Consider the following 23,280-nt stretch of genomic DNA (forward strand, 5'->3'; position numbering starts at 1 on the left):
GATATGAATCGAACCCGTAACTCTGAGAACCGGGAGGTGGAGAGATGTGGACGGGAAGATACAGCAGGAAAAATTAAAAATATACTTGGTTTAAAATGCGGCAGGTAGGTCGGGCAGCGTGTGAGGGGCGAGGAGCAGAGTCACTGGTTCAGACGGGAGACCCTCCACCCGTCCCGTGATCCAGGTTCTCGCTCCCATTTCAAACGCAGATCTGCAGTATCTCAGGTTTCCGTTTCCGAGGCCCCGCCCCCGCTCTCACAGTCTCCGGACGGGCGGGGTTTTCTTTCCGTTCTGTGTTGAAGAGGATCGTCTGCTCGGAGCCGGAGGACCGATCACTGTCTGCGGAACAAGTTGATCAAGTTCTCATCGGTCAGTATTGAGGCAGTCACTAGGGGTGAACGCGACCGACAATTTCCCATCGGTGAGTACTGAAGCCGATCCCGGGGGAGGGGACCCTGTTGTTGGGCAGAGTCCCGTCAACCTCCTCGAACTGGCGGCCTCGTCCCGCTTCCTGGATACAACCTGTCGTGGTCGGTCCGAGTTATGGGCCCGTCACACCGAACTGCCTGAGATGAGCCGCCGCTCAGCCCCTGGTGTTCTGGTCCCAGGAGCGGGATGAGGTGGTGATGCCGAGACTGAACCCATCCATTAAGATGTGCCTGGTGAACTTTACCTCCATCACCCGGCCCGGATCCAAACTTCACCTGGATCGACGCCTGGCGTTGATAATTGTTTTACATATTTCCAGAACACTGGAAGCGGCCGTTCGGCCTGTTGTGCTCTTGCAGACAGAGAGGGTTAAACAGAGTAATCGAACCCTCGGGACGCTCCTCCACGTGTATCAGAAATTCATCTTTCCCCATTCAGACAGGACAGTGAGATCCAGATCTCTCACGTCCTCCCGGGGGACTGGAAAGTTCACATCCATGATTCAGATTCAGAAACTTTATTGTCATTCTAACCGTACACCAGCTCTCCAGGGCAGGATGAGACAGCTTTTCCCAGGAACTGTGCAATCATAACATAACAAACGCAACACTAAATAATAAACACAGCAATAAATAGTAAAACAAAGCAGCCGCATGTCAGTTAAAATCAAGTTATAAGTGTCCAGTTGAAGTTAAAAGTGTCCACAGCAGAGTCAGGTGGAGCAGCTATTTAGCAGTCTGACTGCCTGTGGGAGGAAGCTGTTTAGTAGCCTTGTGGTTTTAGTTTTGATGCTCCTGTAACGTTTGCCTGATGGCAGAAGAACAAACACTTCATGGAGACGGTGTGAGGGGCCTTTAATGATGTACCGTGTCTTCTGGAGGCATCGACTCTGAAAGAGGTCTTGGACAGAAGGTAGGGAGACCCCAATAACATTCTCTGCTCCCCTAACCACCCGCTGCAGGGCTTTTCTTGTCGGCAGCACTGCAGCTGGAGTACCAGGTTGTGATGCAAAAGGTCAGCATACTCTCAACCACTCCTCTGTAGAACGTAGTTAAGATGTTAGTGGGGAGTGATGCTTGTTTTAGCTTCCTCAGAAAGTGCAATCTCTGCTGGGCTCGTTTCACAATCCCAGTGTTGTTCCTGTACCAGGGGAAATTGTCCGACATCTGCACCCCTAGGAACTTGATGTTTTCCACTCTCTCCACTGTGGAGCCGTTGATGCTGAGGGGTGTGTGCTCAGACTGAGACCGTCTGAAATCGACAATCATCTCCTTGGTTTTGGTGACATGATGCATCAAGTTGTTGTCACTGCACCAGCTCGCCAGGTGTTTGACCTCCTCTCTGTACATTGTTTCATTTTTTTTGCTGATGAGCCCCACTGTGGTAACATCAGCAAATTTATTCGTCAGGTTCTCCTTGAATCTGGCTGCACAGTCATGTGTTACCAGTGTAAACAGCAATGTGCTAAGCACACAGCCTTGTGGGGATCCAGTGCTCAGTGTGATGGAGTCAGAGATGTTCCTGCCAAAACGGACTGACTGTGGTTTCGCTGTCAAGAAATCCAGAATCCAGCGACACATGGCAGAGTTAAGGCCAAGCAGCGACAGTTTCTCCACTAGTCTCTGCGGGATGATGGTATTGAACGCTGAACTGAAATCAATGTACCGGATTCTGGCATAAGGGTCTTTGTTGTCCAAGTGCGAGAGAACTGTGTGCAGTGTGGTGGATATTGCGTCCTCCGTAGAGCGATTTGGACGATAAGCAAGCTGTAGAGGATCCAGCGATGAGAGAACGTGTGCTCAAGGAATGTGCTGATGTATTTGCAGATGTCCTGTCCGACATTTTCAACATCTCCTAGTCAAGCCATTGTCCCCGGGTGCTTCAAGGCCTCCACAATCAACCCTGTGGCAAAGAAATCAGTTGTAGCCTGTCTGAATGATGACCGTCCCATTGGCCTGACCCACATAGTGATGAAATGTTTCGAACGGCTTGTCAAGCCTCATATCACAGCCGGCCTCCTCGCATCGCTGGATCCTCTACAGTCTGCTTATCGTCAAAATCGCTCTACGGAGGATGCAATATCCACCACACTGCACACAGTTCTCTCTCACTTGGACACTTATGCCAAAATCCGGTACATTAATTTCAGTTCAGCGTTCAATACCATCATGCCGCAGAGACTAGTGGAGAAACTGTCGCTACTTGGCCTTAACACTGCCATGTGTCGCTGGCTTCTGGATTTCTTGACAGAGAGACCACAGTCAGTCCGTGTTGGCAGGAACATCTCTGATTCTATCACACTAAAGCATAGGCTGCTTTATTGAGGCAGTGGGAAGTGTTGACTGAGTCGATGGAGGGGAGATTGGATTCTATGATGTACTCATCTGTGCCCACAGTTCTCGCTATTTCATTCATTTAAAGGAAGAGAGAGTAGCCGTATGAAGATGTGAAGGATCAGGATGGGAGACTTCCTGCGGAGCATTGATAAAGTGCGTAGAGTAGAAAAGGGCACATACTAAAATTCTTATTGTTTGTTCTGGCTTTGTTATATTGGAATCTGTTATCTACTAGTGTGTACTATTATTTCAGGATTTGTGTATTGCGGGAGGAACATCAGAGATCGCTCTTGATCCCATTCTCCCATCTGGCTCCATCTGCTCATCCCCTGCCGATCTGGGTCAACCTCTGTCCAGCCTCTGTCCCACCAACTCAGTGATATATATCAACCATCTTGTTGAACTTCTGTCCAGTCTGTATCTCACGAATGATTATTCATCAACAATCTTTCTCCTACCGTTGTCTTCATTGTGAAGTATTTTGCCTTACTGAGTTATTTCTGAAATAGTTTTTTGTTACCAGGAAATACCAGATAATTTATTGAATGCAGCACAAGGAAGGGTAAAGGCAGCCATTACAATTTTAGCTTAAACGTTACGGAATGGAAAAGGTGGGGATATGGTGTTGAAATAAATATCAGGCATGGCTGAATGGTGGAGCAGACTCGATGGACCGAATTTCCTCGTTCTGTTCCTCTGTCTTCTGTCTTCCCATGACTGAACGATGACCCTTTCCATATCAGGTTTTATTACGTGTGAGGGACAATTACAGATTTGTTCACTGAGGAATGTCCCTGTGGGTGTTGCAAGGGCCGGAACTAGGAGCCCAGTTGTTCCCAAACTGAGTCAACTATTTGACTGAGGAACCAAATTCAACATTTCCAAGACTGTTACTGACACAAAATGTACATTTGTATATTGATCATGACACAATGTATTTTATATATTATTAATAACATAAAACATTTCTATATTCTTACTGACAGAATAGTATAATTTATTTTCTGTGTGTTATCTGAGTGAACATGCTTGTGTTGCTGCTACAAGTCAGTCCTTCTCTGTTCCAGTACCTTCCCGTTCTTGTGCACTTGGTAATACCTGAGAGACCTGAGCGAATTCTGTTAGATTTGAGAAGTGATGATCATCTCGGCAGCTTGTTCGGTCGAATTCAGAGAGACAGTATACACTGTTAAATGCAAAGAGATACCCTTAAATGCAAAACCCTGAACAGTGTCGATGATCAGAAGGATATTGGAGTCCATGTTCATCACTCCCTGAAATGCGTCTGTTTCCGAGGCCCCGCCCTCCGTATGATGCAACAATCACTGCGCGCATGCTAACTGTCTCCGGGTGACTGTGTTTTCGGTTCCGCTCAGTGCTGAAGCGATCAGTCTGCGGTATAGGGAAAGGTCCCTCGACTCCTGGGTCGAGGAGCCGGGTTCGGGATCACTACCTGCAGGCCAGAGATATCACTTTCCCATCGGTAGTATTGAGACCGATCCCGAGCGAGGAGATCTGATGTTGGTCGTGAGCACCGAACTGAAAGCCAATAATTCATTTAGAACCCAGTTATATGGCCTCGTCAATAATGTGTCGACTTCACTTAATCTACATTGAATGATCCAAACCAGGAGCCCAGGCAGTCTATTTTCGCAAAATTGAAATGGAACTCCCGCCAACAGCTCACGTGAGGCTGTGTGCCGCAGATCTTGCTTTGTGATGCAAGATCACGTGGTGTGTTGAAAGTTCCCGGATGGGTGGTGATACTTCCTTTTTATTGTGCTGGGGAAATCTGATGTTGGCCCCTGAGTCCCGTTAACTTCCCCCAACTCGCCTCGCTTCCTGAGGCTCCTTGCATTTGACCTGGAGATTTTTGGCTGTTGTGTCTTCTCCCGGACTGGGGTGGGTGAGAAAGGAGAACGTCCCAGGTTGTGGGCATCTTTGATTTCATTGCCTGCTTTACCGAGCGACTGTGAAGTCTAGGGGGTAGATGGTTTCTGTGATGTGCTGATCTGTATCCAAAGGTCTCCGCGGTTCCTCACAGTCACGGGCGGAGCGGTTACCATACAAAGGCGTGAAGTATCTGGATGGGGAATTTTCTATAACCATATAATAATCACAGCACGGAAACAGGCCATCTCGGCTCTCCTAGTCCGTGCCGAACTCTTAATCTCACCTAATCCCACCTTCCCGCACTCAGCCCATAACCATCCACACCTTTCCTGTCCATATACCTATCCAATTTTACCTTAAATGACACAACTGAACTGGCCTCTACTACTTCTACAGGAAACTCATTCCACACAGCTATCACTCTCTGAGTAAAGAAATACCCACTCGTGTTTCCCTTCAACTTTTGCCCCCTAACTCTCAAATCATGTCCTCTTGTTTGAATCTCCCCTGCTCTCAATGGAAACAGCCTATTCACGTCAACTCTATCTATCCCTCTCAAAATTTCAAATACCTCGATCAAATCCCCCCTCAACCTTCTACGCTCCAATGAATAGAGACCTAACCTGTTCAACCTTTCTCTGTAACTTAAGTGCTGAAACACAGGTAACATCCTAGTAAATAGTCCCTGCACTCTCTCTAATTTATTGATATCTTTCCTATAATTCGGTGACCAGAACAGTACACAATATTCCAAATTTGGCCTTAGCAATGCCTTGTACAATTTTAACATTACATCCCAACTTCTGTACTCAATGCTCTGATTTATAAAGGGTAGCATTCCAAAAGCCTTCTTCCCCACCCTATCTACATGAGACTCCATCTTCAGGGAACTATGAACTGTTATTCCTAGATCTCTGTTCCACTGCATTCCTCAATGCCCTACCATTTACCCTGTATGTTCTATTTGGATTATTCCTGCCAAAATGTAGAACCTCACATTTCTCAGCATTATACTCCATCTGCCAACGTTCAGACCATTCTTCTAACCGGCATAAATCTCCCTGCAAGCTTTGAAAACCCACCTCATTATCCACAACACCTCCTACCTTAGTATCATCGGCATACTTACTAATCCAATTTCCCACCCCATCATCCAGATCATTTATGTATATTACAAACAACATTGGGCCCAAAAGAGATCCCTGAGGCACACCGCTAGTCACCGGCCTCCATCCCAATAAACAATTATCCACCACTACTCTCTGGCATCTCCCATCTAGCCACTGTGCAATCCATTTTATTACTCCAGCATTAATACCTAACGACTGAACCTTCTTAACTAACCTTCCATGTGGAACTTTGTCAAAAGGCCTTGCTGAAGTCCATATAGACTACATCCACTGCCTTACCCTCGTCAACGTTCCTCGTAACTTCTTCAAAAAAAAACTTCTATGGTGTGTTAATGTAAAAATTGGTGAGCATCAAAGTATATATGGCAAAGTTCTTATTGGTTGCTCTAACTTTGTCATTTTAGAATCTTTTATGCAGTAGTATATACTATTAATTCAGTATATGTGTGTTACTGGAGGACCATCAGTGATTGTCCTTGATCCCTTCTCCCACCTGGTTCCATCTGCTCATCCCGGCCCATCTCGTTCAACCTCTGCCCAGTCTCCTAACCCCCACCCCCCGCCCGCTTCAGTGATGTACATCAACCATCTCGGACAACTTCTGTCCACCCTGTATCCCACACCTCAATATTATCCATCAGCAATTTTTCCTGCAACAGTTGTCTTCATTGTGAAGTGTTCTTTTGTACCTTTGGCCTCGTTGAGTCAATTCCAGAATCGTTCTTTGTTATCTGGAATGCATTATTGTGGAGGTGCTGGTATTTGAACTGTGACTGGCTGACACACTGCAGCATTTTACTGGCAGCAAAGCGTACTGGGAGAGTTGGTGCTTGGGCTATAATCCTGTGATCGGCATTCCAGGCATATGGACCTGTCGGTGTTTTGGCTCTGACTTTGGTTAGTGCTTCTACAGATGGAGCTGGATGGCCGTCCTACTGCAATAAAGCTGAAATTTCCAGCAGCTGGACATTGGTTGTGGGGAAATCAGGGATTTCACTACCCAGTGTGAGATGTGGGGGGTGGGGGGACGATGTGTGAGACTCTCAGGGTTGTTAAATGAGGTTCAGCTGTTTGACCCTGTGAGGTTGGGAACTGGATATCACAGTTTTTGATCCAGGTAAAAAGGGCCCGGCGATCGAGCTGCTTGGACTTATGAGGTGTTGAGAGAGTATTCCTGGTCTGGGATCTATTGGGTTTTTTTTTCCTGGAGTTCCTTTGGAAGCAAAGACTGCTACTGAGGAGAAGATGGGTTACCAGTCCATCCACACAGGGAGAGGCTATGAGTAAATGTGCTGATCCGTCTTTACAACAGTAGAAATAGACTCGTGAGCTTTGGTGTCCAAACTGTGTTTGGAAACCACACCCCCCCCCCCTCACTGTCACCTGTCTGTCACTCGGTGGAAGTCAGGCAAATGGAAATGACTCGTTCTGTGATAGTAGAACAGTGAGGAAAGCAGAACTTTTCCTTGTAAATTATCCTGGTACCTATTTATCTGTTTTTCCTGGAAATGTGTTCAGTACGGTTATTGCTAAGAAGGATTACAAAAATAATCTCAGGAATGATCGGCTTTATGTATGAGGAGCATTTGATGGTTCTCAATGAATTTCAGAGTGACGGTGGGGGTGGTGGGGGCAATATATTGTTAAGTAAACCTGCCGAATGCTGAAAAGACTGGATACAGTGGACATGGAGAGGACGTTTCCTTCAGACGGAGAGTCTGTAATCTTACAGCACAATCTCAGAATAAAAATGCTTCCGTTTAAAACTGAGATAAGAACAACAATGGCCAAAAGCTGTCTGATCTGTAGAATTTGTTGCCGCAGGGGTAGGTTGAGGCTGCCATTGAGTGTATTTATGACATAGATTAATATATTCATGATTGCTAAGTCACGTCAGGGTTACAGAAGGAAGTCAGGAATATGCTGTTGGAATAATTCTCAGCCATGGTTGAGTGGTGGGGCAGAACAGTTGGATGGAATCACCTAATTGTGTTCCTGTATCTTATGTTTTACCATGACTGAATGATGGCTCCTTCTTATCCCATATCATTTTGTGATGTGTGAGGGTCAATAAAAGGTTGTTCACTGAGATCATTATATCTGCCTTCAAAATTTAAATATCAGTCAGTTTTGTTCTTAGTAACATTTAGTAGACAAGCTTGGTCCTCCTTTTTTATTGATAATGTGCTTCATTATCTTTTATGCTAAAGTTAGACCTGCGGTGAGAGATTTATTTGAAGAAGAACCCCAACCGGAAGCAAACCACTACTGAAGACGAGGGAACAGCAACAAGTGAACCAGCCCGAGGACTGAGAGCATCAACTGGAGAGGACTCTTCCGAATCGAAGATTCCAGGATCCAGTCAGGAGAAAGTTTGGTTAGTCTCATTTACTCAAACACTTTAGACATTACATACCTGTACAAGGGAAGGTAGGAAGTTGGAGTGAGACTGAATGTGCACAGAAGAACCAGTTATGTCTCTGTCAGACCCAGTCAAAATCACTCCAGGTAATAAGCTCCGAGCAGCACAGCCATTGAAAACCAGTCCATCTCACTCACAGAGTTTACTCAGTTCAAGATCTTGCCTCTCCTGAAGTAGCTTCAGGTCAGTTCTGAGTGGGGAGAGGGAAAGAGAGGGGAGTGTTTATACTGACTGTCTTTCAAAAAGAGTGATTGTTTGAACTTGCTGCAAACTCTCCACCCATACCCTGTACTTTCTTAACCAAATTATTGACCTAGATGACAAGTAACAATGGGCGTAACCCCAGGGAACGTCACTAAGCTCGGGACTGGAGTTCAAGAAACAGCCTCTCACCCTCTGCTTCCTGCCAATTATCTGTTTGCTGTCCGGCTCAGTCCCGACCCGTTCCCACTGCAACCAGCCCTCGATTTACACAAACCCGAGATCAACCCCTTCCTCACGTCAAATGAAACGGAAAGACCCCGGCATTAGCTGCGGTTGACATCGTGCTGTGACCTGCAGTAGGTCCCCTTATGCAGTCAAACTCCACACTGTCCGAAAAGGAGACCCGAACAGTATGCGGTCAAACTCCCCGATGTCCGAAATGGAGACCGAAACCGTATGTAGTCAAACTCCCCGCTGTCGGAAATGGAGACCCGAACCGTACATGGTCAAACTCCCCGATGTCCGAAATGGAGACCGAAACCGTATGTAGTCAAACTCCCCGCTGTCGGAAATGGAGACCCGAACCGTATGTGGTCAAACTCCCCGCTGTCGGAAATGGAGACCCAAACTGTACGTGGTCAAACTCCCGGCGTGGAAACGTAATCTCACGGTGGATTTGTTCGGTGACTTGTGAACATACATGATTTACGATCGCGCAAGTGAGGACTGAATAAAAAGATAGTCAAACAATTCTAATCAGGCACACCATCTGTTCGCCTTTCCCCCTCACTCCAGCTACATACACTGGCTCCCTCATCACTCCCTCCTCCCAGTCCCTCTTCATTATCCGGCCCTCTACCCCAGCCCTTACTTCATTCTCCCTCTCGCCGTCACCATCTCGCCTCTCCCTCACCCCTTCCTTATCATCACCGCTCTCAATCATCCTTGCTTCCTCATCGCCTTTCTCCCTCTCCCCCCTTCTCTACCCCTCTGTTACACCCCTATTCGACTAGTCTCCCACTCTCTATCACCCCTTTCCTCGCTTTCTACTCTCACCACTGCCTCTACTCCTCTATTGACAAATCGTACTCCTCTCTCGTCTCTCTTCATCTCTTCACTCTCTCATGCCTCTTTTCATTTCTCACACTCTGTCCATCTGTTTATCTTACTCTTCCATTCTCTCTCCCATCCCACAATCCCTGTCCCTACCCCTATCACCTGCTATCCCACTCCCAATCTCAGTCACCCTCTGTCTTCCCCTCTCCATGTCCTCCTCTCTCATGCACCCTGTCACCTCACTCAAACTCGTCTCTCTCACCTCTGCCTCTCTGTAAGCTCCTCCATTTCTAACCCTCTCCCTCTCAATCTCTCTTCCAATGTCTTACCCTCTCCCCTTGCTCTCCCATGCAATCTCCCTGTTGGCACCCGTATCCCACACTGTCTTCCTCTCTCTCTCACCCTCTAAATGCACCGCTCATCCTAAGCTTTCCCCCCTTCGCTCTCTCTCACTCTCTCTGAACCCAACCCTCTCCCCCTCCCTCCCTCTTTGCCACTCTCTCCCTCCCTCTCGTCACACCCAGCGCTCTCCACCTCATCCCATACTCTACGTACATCAACATACTGAAATGCCAAGTGCCGTTTGTAACTGGGATCTTTCTGGGTTCCAGATCCTCGGTAATGGTCTTTGTATATGAGGATCAGCAGGATCCTGGGGTCCGAGTCCATAAGGCACTCAGAGCAGTTACGCAGGTTGACTCTGGGCCTTCATCAGTCATGGGATTGAGTTTAAGAGCTGAGAGGTAATGTTGCAGCTATATAGGACCCTGGTCAGACCCCACGGAGCCTTGTTTTCAATTCTGGTCGCCTCACTACAAGGATGTGGAAACCATAGAAATGGTGCAGAGGAGATTTACAAGGATGATGCCAGGATTTGAAGAGCACGCGTTATGAGAATTAGTTGAGTGAACTCCGTCTTTTCTCCTTGGAGCGACCTGGGAGGAGAGGTGACCTGATAGAGATATACAAGATAATGAGAGGCATTGATCGTGTGGATAGTCAGAGGCTTTTTTGCAGGGCTGAAATGGATAGCACGAGAGGGCATACTTTTAAGGAGCTTGTAAGTAGGTACAGAGGAGATGTCAGGGGTAGTTTCTTTTACGCAAATGGTGTGCGTGGAATGGGCTGTCGATGGTGCTGATGGAGTTGGAAACGATAAGGTCTTTATAAGATACTCCTGGCGGGCCAGATCCGTAGAACCAAAGGACACTACAGCGCAGAAACAGGCCTTTTGGCCTTTCTTGGCTGTGCCAAATCATTTTTCTGCCTATTCCCACGGACCTGCAACTGGACCGTATCCCTCCATACCCCTGTCATCCATATACCTGTCCAAGTTTTTCTTAACTGTTAAAAGTGTACCTGCATTCACCACTTCATCTGGCAGCTCTTTCCACACTCCCAACAGTCTCTGTGTGAAGAAGCCCCCCGCCATGTTCCCTTTAAACTTTTCCCCGTTCACCCTTTAACCATAACCTCTCTTTTTCTTTCTCCCCTGGCGTCAGTGGAAAAGGCCTGCTTGCATTCACTCTATCTATACCCACCATAATTTTATACACCTCTATCAAATCACACCTCATTCTCCTACGCTCCAGGGAATAAAGTCCTAACCTATTCAACCTTGCTCTGTAACTCAGTTTCTCAAGTCCTGGCAACATCCTTGTAAACGTTCTCTCCGCTCTTTCAAACTTATTTATATCCTTCCTGTAATTAGGTGACCAAAACTGCAGACAATCTGTCTCACCAATTTCTGTCTCACAAATTCTGTCTCACCAATGTCTTAAACAACCTCAACATTACATTCCAACTCTTATGCTCAACACTTTGATTCATAAAGCCCAAAGTACCAGAAGCTCTCTTTACAACACTATCTACTTGTGACGCAACTTTTAGGGAATTATGAATCTGTACTTCCCGATCCCTTTGCTCTACTGCACTCCTCATTGTCCGACCATTTACCTTGTATGTTCTACCTTGGTTTGACCTTCCGAAGTACAATACCTCACACTTGTCCGCATTAAACTCCATCTGCCATTTTTGCAGCCCATTCCTGCAACCCTCTGCAAGCTTTGAAAGCCTTCCTCACTGTCAACTGCACCTCCAATGTTTGTATCATCAGCAAATTTGCTAATGCCACATTAGCATCCAGATCACTGATATAGATGACAAAGAACAATGGACCCAGCACTGATCCCTGTGGCACACCACTAGTCACAGGCCTCCATTCAGCATAGCAATCCTCCACTTCCACTCTCTGGCTTCTTCCATTGAGCCAATGTCAAATCCAATTTACTACCTCTCCATGTATACCTAGCGACTGAATCAACATAACTAACCTCCCATGCGGGACCTTGTCAGAAGCCTTACTGAAGTCCATGTATACAACATCCACTGCCTTCCCTTCATCCACTTTCCTGTTAAGTCCCTGTCTATCCAAATACTTGTACACCCTATCTCCTAGTACCCCTTCCAATAATGTACCTACTACAGATGTCAAACTTACCGGCCTATAATTTCCCGGCTTACTTTTTGACCCACTTTTAAACAACGGAAATACAAGAGCTATCCTCCGGCACCTGACCGGTGGATATCGACATTATAAGTATTTCACTCAGGGCCCCTGCAATTTCAACACCAGTCTCCTTCAAAGTCCGAGTGAATACCCTGTCAGGTCCAGGGGATTTATCTATCCCTTTGCTCTTAACATACCTGTAGAAGCTCTTAGGATTATCCTTCACCCTGACTGCCAAAGCAATCTCATGTCTTCTTTTAACCCTCCTGATTTCTTTCTCAAATATTTTCTTACTCTTTTTATACTCCTCAAGCATCTTATTTCCTCCCTGTTGCCTATACATGTTATACATATATGTCTTTTTCTTTATCAGAGTTCCAATATCCCTCGAGAACCAAGGTTCCTTATAGTTATTCGTATTGCCTTTACCCCTAACAAGAACAAAAAAAAATCTGCACTCTCAAAATTTCTTCGTTGAAGGCCTCCCACTTACCAATCACATTCGTGCCAGAGAACAACTTGTCCCAATCTACGCGTTTTAGATCCTTTCTCATTTCTTCAAATCTGGCTTTTTTCCAGTTTATAACTTCATCCCGAGGACCAGATCTATCTTTGTCCATGATCAAGTTGAAACTAATGACGTTATGAACAATGGAAACAAAGTGTTCCCCTGCACACAATTCCGTCCACCTCCCCTAGCTCATTTCCTAATAGGAGATCTAATATTACATCCTCCCTAGTTGGTATATCTATATATTGATTTAGAAAACTTTTCTGAACACATTTCACAAACTCTAACCCATCTAGACCTTTAACAGTATGGAAGCCCCAATCAATGTGTGGGACTCCCACACATTTTAGACATCCTGATTTACTTCTTATGTGTTCCCTTGCTTTTCCTATGCTCCATAAGAAACTGCCTGCCTATCCCTGTTATGCAACTCCATTCACTTTGTGCTTCACCAGGATCTCAATATCTCTTGAAATCCCAGTTTCCCTACAGTTTCTATTTTACCTTTTATTCTGACAAGCGCATACCCGCTTTGTACTTTCAAGATTTCACTTTGAAGGCCTCCCATTTACCAAGCACACTTTTGCCATAAAGCAGCCTGTCCCAGTCCACAGTTGCCAGGTCCTAGTGTTGATTCCAGGTGTTGATCCATGCCCTGAACACATCCGCCTTTCCTACGCTGCTCCTTGTATAGAAATATACAGGGCTCAGCATATTCACTGCACCATGCTCAACGTTTTCATTCCTGACTTTGTCTGAGGACTGAACAACAACTGCCTCCACAACCTGTCCACTCTCTGTTCTGTTAGTCAGACTCCCATTGCCCCTGCACCTTTACTTTACTCCGACCTATCTCCACCTCCCAGCATGCAACTCTATCACCCCTTTGGCTTTCCTCTCCCTGATCAATAAATAGGATGTTCAGACCATTTACAGGCAGAGAGGAATAAATGGGGCACTTATGAATTACATGAAGTTGAAGTGAACTCTTATGAAAGAAATAAAAGAAGACATGAAGTTGCCTAAGCAGACAAGGTGAAGGAGAATCCTCATGGATTCTGCAGATATGTTATGAGCAAAAAGATTGCAAGGGAAAAATTATTCCTCTGGAAGATCTGAATGGTAATCCATATGAGGAGACAAAATAGATGTGGAAGATTTTTTTTCTGCATCCGTATTTACTCAGGAGATGGACACAGAGTCTATAGAATTGAGGCAAAGCTGCATCAACTTCATGGACCCTGTACAGATTACAGAGGGGTTTGAGGCAAATTAGTGTGGATCAATCCCCAGGGCCTGACAAGTTGTTCCATGGGACCCTGCGGAAGACAAGTGCAGAAATTATTGGGGCCTTACCACAGATTGTTAAATCATCCTTAGTGGCAGGTGAGATACTGGAGGATTGGAGGACACCAATGTTGTTCAGCTGTTCAGTCACTCAGCATTCAAGACGAGATAGTAAATTGGATGAGACACCGGCTTTGGGAGAAGCCAGAGTGTGGTCGCAGATGGTTGCCTCTCTGACCAGAGGCCAGGGACTAGTGGTGAGCCATAGGGATCAGTGCTGGATCTGATGTTGTTTGTCAGTAATATCAAAAAATCTGGATAATGGTGTGTTTAACCGGATCAGCAGATTTGTAGATCACACCAAGACTGGTCGTGTAGTGGACAGTGAGGAAGACTATCATGGCTTGCAGTGCGATCTGGACCCGCTGGGAAAATGGGTTAAGAAATGGAAAAATGTATTTAATGCAGACAAGTGTGAGGTGTTGCACTTTGGTATTATCTACCAATGGAGGTCTCTCAAAGTGAATGGTCAGGCACGGAGGAGTTTTGTAGAAGAAAGGGACCTGGGAATATATGTACTTAATTCACTGAAACTGGTATCATAGTTAGATAGTGATGGGGAAAAAATTCAGCCCATTGGTCTTCATGAACCAAAGTAATGAAAACAATAAACGGATGTTTTCTTGACTTGTCGAAGACACTGGTGAGGCCCATTTTGGAGTATTGTGTGTAGTTTTGTTCACGAACCTACATGAAAGATATAAAAGCGGTTGAAAGAGTTCAGAGAAAATTCACAAGGATGTTGCCAGGTCTAGAAGACTTGGGTTATTAGGAAACATTGAATAGGACACGACTTTATTACTTGCAATGTAGAAGAATTGAGAGAAGATTTGATGAAGCTGTACCAAAATTATGAGAGTTATACATGGGGTAAATGGAAGCTTTTTCACTTTTCAAAAATGGGTTTTCCCACTGAGATTGGGGGGAAATACAACCAGAGGCCATGGATTAAGGGTGAAAGGTGAAACATTAAGGTGAACATGAGGGGATACTTCTTGAAACAGACGATCATCCAGGTGTGGAATGAGCAGACAACCTAACTGGTGCATGCGTGCTCAACTTCAACATATAAGAGGATTGTATTGGTTCCTGGATGGTCGGGGTATGGGAACAGACTGCTTAAATAAAACAACACAAACTAGATGGAACAAAGGGCCTGCTTCTGTGTTGTACCTTTCTTGATTCTGTGACAAGAACATGAAATAATACTATTATTCATATAGTTCATTTTATCAGCTGTGCAGACCAACCATTCATCCGGACAGGAAATCTTCAGAAAGCTTTAAAACTGTTGGAACTTTAAATTGACAGCAGGTAAAAGAAAATCCCAGCTGCACGTCAACAAAGTCTAATTCCGGGAGAGTGTTTCAGTTACTGTGGCGCCAGGAACCCATGCAGCTCAGTGGGAAATGGGGATAATACCCATGGAGAGAGTCAAACTGAGCCACGTCACGAATTGGAGATGGCAGAAATGCCCCATTCTTATAGAGAAAGGAAGGACATCAGACAGTCTGATGGTCATTCCAGATACCAGCACTGTGCCCAGTCAGGAGATGATTTCTCTGTCCAACTTGGGTTGAACCTCAATGTAACAGTGTGATGTCAGATCACACCTTGGCAACTGAAGTGATCTCATATGAAATGTTTTCCTACGCCCATTGATTGACTTTGTAAATCTTTTTACAGGTTAAAAACGAAAAGGAATTTGTCTCCAGGAATCTCAAACACGATACGCCAGTTTTGCTGTCTCTATCCAGATATTTATATAGTGGAGTCGACCGTCCTTCCTGCTCAGACTGAGGGGAGGGATCAACTAGGTCATCTGACCAACTGGCACGCCCGTCATTTTCGACAGGAGAAAGACCGTTCACCTGCTCACTCAGTGGGAATGGATTCACTCGGTCACCTCAATTGAAGCTACATCAGCAATTTCACACTGGGAAAGAACATTCAACTGCTCTGTGTGTGAGAAGGGATTCAGTCGGTCATTCCACCTGTGGACACACCAGTCAGTTTCCATTGGGCAGAGGATGGTCATCTGCTGAATTTTTGGGGAAGGATTTACTCGGTCATCTCACCTAATGGCGCTCCAGCGAGTTCACACTGGGGAGCAGCCGTTCACCTGCTCGGACTGTGGGAAGGGATTCACTAAACCAATTCCCCTACCGAGACATCAGTCAACTGACGCTGGCGAGCGGCCATTCACCTGCTTAGACTGTGGGAAGGGATTGACTTTGACATCTCACCTACTGACACACCAGCCAGTTCACACTGGGGAGAAGCCGTTCATCTGCTCAGTCTGTGGGAAGGGATTCACTCAGTCATCCAAACTAGAAAGTCATCAGCGAGTTCACACTGGGGAGAAGCCGTTCACCTGCTCGGACTGTGGGAAGGGATTCACTCACTCATCCACCCTAGTGAGTCATCAGCGAGTTCACACTGGGGAGAGGCCATTCACCTGCTCGACTTGTGGGAAGGGATTCACTCAGTCATCCAACCTACAGAGACATCAGCGAGTTCACTCCGGAGAGAGGCCGTTCATCTGCTCAGACTGTGGGAAGAGATTCATTGTTTCATACAAACTGCAGAGTCATCAACGAGTTCACACTGGGGAGAAGCCGTTCACCTGCTCAGTCTGTGGGAAGAGATTCACTCACACATCCCATTTACAGAGACACCAGCGAGTTCACACTGGGGAGAGGTCATTCACCTGCTCAGAATGTGGAAAGGGATTCACTCACACATCCCATCTACAGAGACACCAGCGAGTTCACACTGGGGAGAAGCCGTTCACCTGCTCCGTCTGTGGGAAGGGATTCAATCGGTCATCCACCCTAAAGATTCATCAGCGTGTTCACACTGGAGAGAGGCCGTTCACCTGCTCAGAATGTGGGAAGAGATTCACTCTGTCATGTAACCTGCAGACACATCAGCGAGTTCACACAGGCGAGAAGCCATTCACCTGCTCCGTCTGTGGGAAGAGATTCAGTAAGTCATCCAACTTACTGGTACATCATCGAGCTCACACTGGTGAGAAGCCGTTCACCTGCTCATTCTGTGGGAAGAGATTCACTGAGTCATCCCGCCTACAGAATCATCAGCGAGTTCACATTGGGGAGAAGCCATTCACCTGCTCAGTCTGTGGGAAGAGATTCACTGAGTCATCCCGCCTACAGAGTCATCAGCGAGTTCACACTGGGGAGAAGCCATTCACCTGCTCAGAATGTGGGAAGAGATTTACTCAGTCATCCCACCTACAGAGACATCAGCGAATTCACACTAGGGATAAGCCCTTCACCTGCTCCGTCTGTGGTAAGAGATTCTCTAAGTCATTCAACTTACTGGTACATCAGCGAGTTCACACTGGGGAGAAGCCGTTCACCTGCTCAGAATGTGGGAAGAGATTCACTGAGTCATCTCACCTACAGAGTCATCAGCGAGTTCACACTGGGGAGAAGCCGTTCACCTGCTCAGAATGTTGGAAGGAATTCACTCAGTCATCCCACCTGCAGAGACATCAGCGAGTTCACACTGGGGAGAAGCCGTTCACCTGCTCAGAATGTGGGAAGAGATTCACTCAGACGTCCCACTTACAGAGACATCAGCGAGTTCACACTGGGGAGAGGCCATTCACCTGCTCGGAATGTGGGAAGGGATTCATTCAGTCATCCAGCCTTCATAGTCATCAGCGAGTTCACACAGGGGAGAGGCCGTTCAGCTGCTAAGAATGTGCGAACGGATACATTCAGTCATCCCAACTACTGGCACATCAGTCAGTTCACAATGGGGAGTGGTTGTTGTTAAGTATCCCTAGGTATCGTTTGCTGTGGACTGTTATTTTATATGAGAGAGAGAGAGAAGAGAGAAGAGAGAGAGAGAGAGAGAGAGAGAGAGAGAGAGAGAGAGAGAGAGAGAGAGAGAGAGAGAGAGAGAGAGAGAGAGAGAGAGAGAGAGAGAGAGAGAGAGACTGAGACTGACTCGCAGCTTGTTTAATATTAACCGAGGACACAGACACTCAGAGCCAGACAGAAACGAAGGAGGAGAAATGGAACAGTCAACACAAAGGAACTAGTGGCCAAGGGTCACTATTTGTGACTTTCCTATGCCCACAAGTGTGGGTTAATTATTGATTCAACATAATGTACATCGAATGTGGGGTTGTCACCTCGTTTGATCCATAGGAGTGGATCTGATTGGGATATCCTGTGAAGACCACTGATGTGTTAACCCTTGCCTGGGTGTGTTGTGGTAATTCACTTGAAGACAGTACCCCTTTTGACAAGTCATTTTCGAAGATAATTTGTATGTGGATTTGGAACGACGGATAAAATCTACAGCAACTGTTCTCTCGCTTTACCACCGTGGAACCTGTGGAACATAATTGCCTTCTCTCGACATTTAGCCTGGATTACAAACATCTCTCTCACATCACCTATTCCGTGAATGAACTGAACTTTCATACTTTACCATCTCAGGACTCCCAGTCTCGATTCCCCTAATCTCAATAGTTTGGGAGTTACATTTACACACATATATACACATTACTCTGTGAACTTTTGTTTATCTTGCTCAAGTTTCTATATAATAAGTACATACTAATAAAGAGAGTGGTTTTTACATAAAAAAAAACAGACTCCAGTGTGAACTCTATTGCTGCTGGTTTGTTTCTAAAGTTTTATGGTTCCTAATAAAATTGGGGCCTGCATCCGAAATATGAACAAATTTGGGGCGTTTTGATTGATTTATTATCGATTTACTTGGGGAAATCCCTTTTGATTTATTTGCTTGTGGAAAATCAGCAGCGGATGCTGATAGGCTTGTGGAAGCGCCAACCTCTGAGGCATTGGTGGACGCCAGAACGATTGAGTTGTTGAGTCTTGCTAGAAGGTTAAAACTTTCTAAGGAGAAATTGACAATGAGGAGGGCACAGATGCAGAGGATAATAGCTGAACATTATGTATCTGAGGGTGTGTTTAAAGTGGAAGAGTTGGAGGTATTTCCTGAAAGTAAACATCGTGAGCTCCAGTACAAGTGAGAAAAATTAAAGATGGAGGCTGCGGAAAGGCAGAGGCAATTTAAGGCTGGAGAGGCAGAAAAACAGAGGGAGGAAGCAGAAAGACAGAGGCTGTTCGAGCTGGAAAAGATAGAGAGATTGCAGCAAAGGGGTCTAGCGTTAGACTCTAGTGATAAGTTTGAGGCCAGTTGGGAAGTTAAATTGGTACCTCCATTTGACAAGGCAAATGTTGATAAATACTTGCAGCATTTTGAGAAGGTTGCTCAGAATTTAAAGTAGTCAAAAGAGGGTTGGCCTATTCTCTTCCAACGTGTAATTAAGGGGAAGGCTCAGCAAACCTATTCTGCTTTGATAGTTGATGAAGCAGCTGATTATGACATAGTGAAACAGGCTGTGCTCAAAGCTTACGAGTTGGTCCCAGAATAATACAGGCAGAAGTTCATAAATTTGAGGAAATCTGGGAACCGGACGTATATGGAATATGCTTATGAGAAGTTTGTGTGTATTACCCGCTGGTGCACATGTAAAAATATAAATGATGATTTTAACAGCTTGAAAGAGTTGGTTTTAATTGATGAATTCTAAGGCTGCGTCCCTGATGACATACAGCGTATTCAGATGAAAACGATGCTGCCACTTTGCAGGAGTCTGCCGGATTAGTAGATGTTTGCTTTAACCCACAAGGTCAAATTCACCCAGAGTACGAGCTTCCAAAAGAGTAGCAGGGAGAACCAGGGCAAACCAGAAATTAAAGCTGGAACTAGTGAAAAGAGTAATGATGAAGGGAAACAGTTGAAGGAGACATATTCTGGTCTTCCTTGTTACTATTGTAAGAAAGCTGGTCATTTGATGGCTAATTGTTCCTTCCTGGGGAAGAAAAAGGAAAAGGAGGCAGTCCCAAATGCCGGTGTTCAGTATGTTGAAGCACCTTTAAACCCACAGGGTTCTGAACATTCTGTTGAGGCTCAGATAGGAAAAGTAAAAGGAGTCAGTCCCGAATGCCTGTGATCAGTATGTTGAAGCACCTTTAAACCCACAGGGTTCTGAACATTCTGTTGAGGCTCAGATAGGAAAAGTAAAAGGAGTCAGTCCCGAATGCCTGTGATCAGTATGTTGAAGCACCTATAAACCCACAGGGTTCTGAACATTCTGTTGAGGCTCAGTTACGGACTGAGAGGTCTGACCGAGTTAAGAAGGTGTTCGATCATTTTATGTCTGATGGGTTTGTATTAGTAAAGGAAGGGTCAACCCTGGTACCAGTGAAAATTCTTCGAGTTACTGGGGCTTCTAAGTCACTTATATTAGACAGCGTTCTAAAGTTTGGTGATGAGTCTGACACTAGTGAGGTAAATCTTATTAAAGGCATTGGGAACGGTGTGGTTTCTGTGCCGTTGCTCAAGGTAACTTTACAGTCAGGGTTGGTTTCGGGACCTGTTGAGATCGGATTGTGCTCCAGTTTACCGATGGAAGATGTTACTTTGCTGTTAGGGAATGACCTGGCAGATGGTAAAGTTGTTCCTGCAGTGCAATTGACAACTAAGCCAACCACTGACGACCCACAGATGGATTTTAACATTTATCCTTCCTGCGCAGGAACTCGAAGTATGGCTAAAAAGTCTGCTGACGCAGATGGTTCTGTGCAGCATGATTCTGATACCCATGATAGCCAAAATCGGGATTCAGGTTATGATGACTTGTCAGGGACTTTTCTGTTTTCATTGTTTCAACAGGATTCAGGTAGTAAGTCGAATGAGGAAGATTTATGCCAGCCTAGGAAGGAGTTTATAGCAGAACAGAACTGAGAACCTTAGGCTGAAGCTTTAAAAGAAACCACTCTGTCAGATGATGAGATTAAGAAAGTGCCAGGAGGGTATTATCTCAAGGACGGAGTGTTAATGAGGATGTGAGGGCCTCCTGCTATTCCAGCGAGTTAGGAGTAGACAATTGTTCACTAAGTTGTTGTTCCTAAAGTTTATAGGACTGAAGTTTTATTGTGGCCCACAGTATGCCCTTAGATCAACATTTTGGAGTGAATAAAACTGCAAACAGGATTATGAAATAATTCTACTAGCCTAATTTGAGGAAAGATGTTGTGACCTTTTGCAGAACCTGTCACATTTGTCAAGCTGTGGGTAAACTGTGGCCCCACTGTGGTTTATACCTGCATTCAGGCGAAATTCAATAGACCGTATGAAATAGTCTCTCAAAATAATGATGTGAATTATGTTATTAAAACACCCGACCGACGTAAACTAACACAGGTAGTACACATAGATATGATAAAGCCTTATTTTGACAAGCAGGCACCATCTGTGAGTGTTGTTGTCAAAACATATGAATCTGGTAACCCTGAGAATGAAACAATCGACTCGTCTGGGAATTTTCACAAGACAAACGTGGTCCCAGTTAGGCTAATGAACTCAGTTGTTCCAGAAAACATTCATAACAAGTTGGCTCAGCTGCAGCAAAGCAACAACAACAGCTGAAGGAATTAATTCTGAAGTTTAAAGATTGATTTCCCGATGTTCCCAAGCAAACCACGGTTGCAGTACAGGATGTAGATATTGGTCAAGCCAAACCGATTAAACACCCATATTGCATGAACGTAGAAAAGTGTAAATTGGCTGAGCAAGGAATTGAATATATGCTGAAAAATAGTATTATTAGTCCTTCAGCATCAGATTGGAGATCACCCTGCGTTATTGTGCCCAAACCTGACGGTAGAGTTAGATTTTGCACTGATTATAGGAAGGTAAATTCAGTAACAAAAACAGATGCCTATCCTATCCCTAGGGTAGATGATTGCATCGATAAGGTTGGAATAGATAATTTCTTACAAAGATTGATCTGTTGAAAGTATATTGGTGTGTTCCATTGATGGACAGAGGTAGAGAAATTTCTGCATTTGCGACACCATCTGGGTTGTATGAATACAATGTTTTGCCTTTTGGAAGGAAAAATGCTCCAGGAACATTCCAGGGAATGATTGATTTTGTAATTCGAGGATTAGAACACACAGATGCCTATATTGATGACTTAGTCACAGGGAGTGACACCTGGGAAGAGCATATCTCTGCAGTAGAAAAACTGTTTGACAGGTTTTCCCAGGCCAGCCTTACAGTTAACTTAGCTATGAGTGAATTTGGCCATGCCACTGTGACCTGTCTTGGCTATGTTGTAGGACAAAGCAAGTTGGCTCCTGTTCGGGCAAAAGTCCAGGCAATTTCTCAAGTTCCTATTCTGACTGCTAAGAAGGCTCTTAGAAGGTTTCTGGGAAAGGATGCATATTATCGTAAGTTCTGTAAGAACTTCGCTGCTATCGCTCTTCCTCTGACTAATCTCCTGAAGAAGGAGATTAGTTTGTTTGGACCGAGCCATGACAGGAGGAATTTGATTGAAAGTTATTATTTGAGATTAGGCCAATCAATGTACTGCTGTCAGCAGATTGGAGCTGAGTGTGGCAACACAAGTCATGGGTGCACAGAAAGTAAAGAGGGGGCCAAAGAGACATTCCTGTGGGTTATGTGTCCTGAGGGTCAGAGAGACAGAGGTGAGGATGCCCACTTACCACCTGCCGGTGATCTGACAGGAAGTCCAGGATCCAGCTACACAAGGCAGGGTGAAAGCCGAGGTCTCTGAGCTCCTTGTCGATACTTCACGCCTTTGTATGGCTACTGCTCTGCCCATGACTGCAAGCAACTGCAGACAACTTTGGAGAGCAGAGAACATCAGAGAAACAAGCCTCCACTCCATGGACTCTCCCTACACTTCCACTCACTCGGAAAAGCAGGCCATGTACACAAATAGTGCCGAGAAAAAAACATATTGTCCACCCACAACGAGAGGACGTGACCGATCCGGATCTCACTGCCTTGTCTGAACGGGTGAAAGATGAAGCTACACGGACACGTAGAGCAGTGACCCGCAGATGCTGCAGATCGGCAGAAAAACTTGATCAGGAATCGGGATCACGTGACCGGTTTTGTCTCCCACTCCCAGACAGATCTCCAGCTACCCACTACTCTGTGAAAAGAAGCAAACTTGCTGCTCACATCTCCTCTCACCTTAAATATGTTAGACATTTCAACTACCAGGAAAAATATATCGTCTGTCCACTCTATCTAATCCTCTCGTAATCTTATAAACGTCCATCCAGTCTCACCCCAGCCTGCGCCGCTCTGGAGAAAACAACACAAGTTTGTCCAGCCTCTCGTTATAGCTCATGCCCTCTAATCCAGGCAGTGTCCTGGTCAACCTCTTCTGCGCCCTCTCCAAAGCCACGACATCCTTCTGCAGATCGCTCTCTCTCTTATGGTTCAGTCCACAGTCAGCGCTGTCAGCCTGTGACTGACGTCATAGTCCCGCCTCCTCACACCGGCGCTCTTAAAGAAACAGTCACAGTACGACCGCAGGCTCATAACAGCTGCAA

General features: G+C 45.5%; 1 protein-coding gene across 2 annotated transcripts; it reads left to right on the forward strand.

Annotated features, from left to right (window-relative positions):
- Nucleotides 1–302: 302 nt before the first annotated feature.
- LOC132390175 (zinc finger protein 420-like) lies at nucleotides 303–17,810 on the forward strand. 2 transcript variants are annotated; one of them, XM_059962776.1, is made up of 3 exons: nucleotides 303–421; nucleotides 7,999–8,165; nucleotides 15,524–17,810. In XM_059962776.1, exon 3 carries the CDS (start codon nucleotides 15,919–15,921, stop codon nucleotides 17,560–17,562), a length of 1,644 nt encoding a protein of 547 aa, XP_059818759.1. In that variant the 5' UTR covers nucleotides 303–421; nucleotides 7,999–8,165; nucleotides 15,524–15,918; the 3' UTR covers nucleotides 17,563–17,810. The 2 variants fall into 2 exon arrangements, with proteins under 2 accessions (XP_059818759.1, XP_059818760.1); XM_059962777.1 differs by having other exon boundaries at nucleotides 331–369.
- The last annotated feature ends 5,470 nt before the right edge of the window (nucleotides 17,811–23,280 follow it).

The sequence above is a fragment of the Hypanus sabinus genome, unplaced genomic scaffold (assembly GCF_030144855.1).
Source record: "Hypanus sabinus isolate sHypSab1 unplaced genomic scaffold, sHypSab1.hap1 scaffold_80, whole genome shotgun sequence".
Classification (NCBI taxonomy): domain Eukaryota; kingdom Metazoa; phylum Chordata; class Chondrichthyes; order Myliobatiformes; family Dasyatidae; genus Hypanus; species Hypanus sabinus.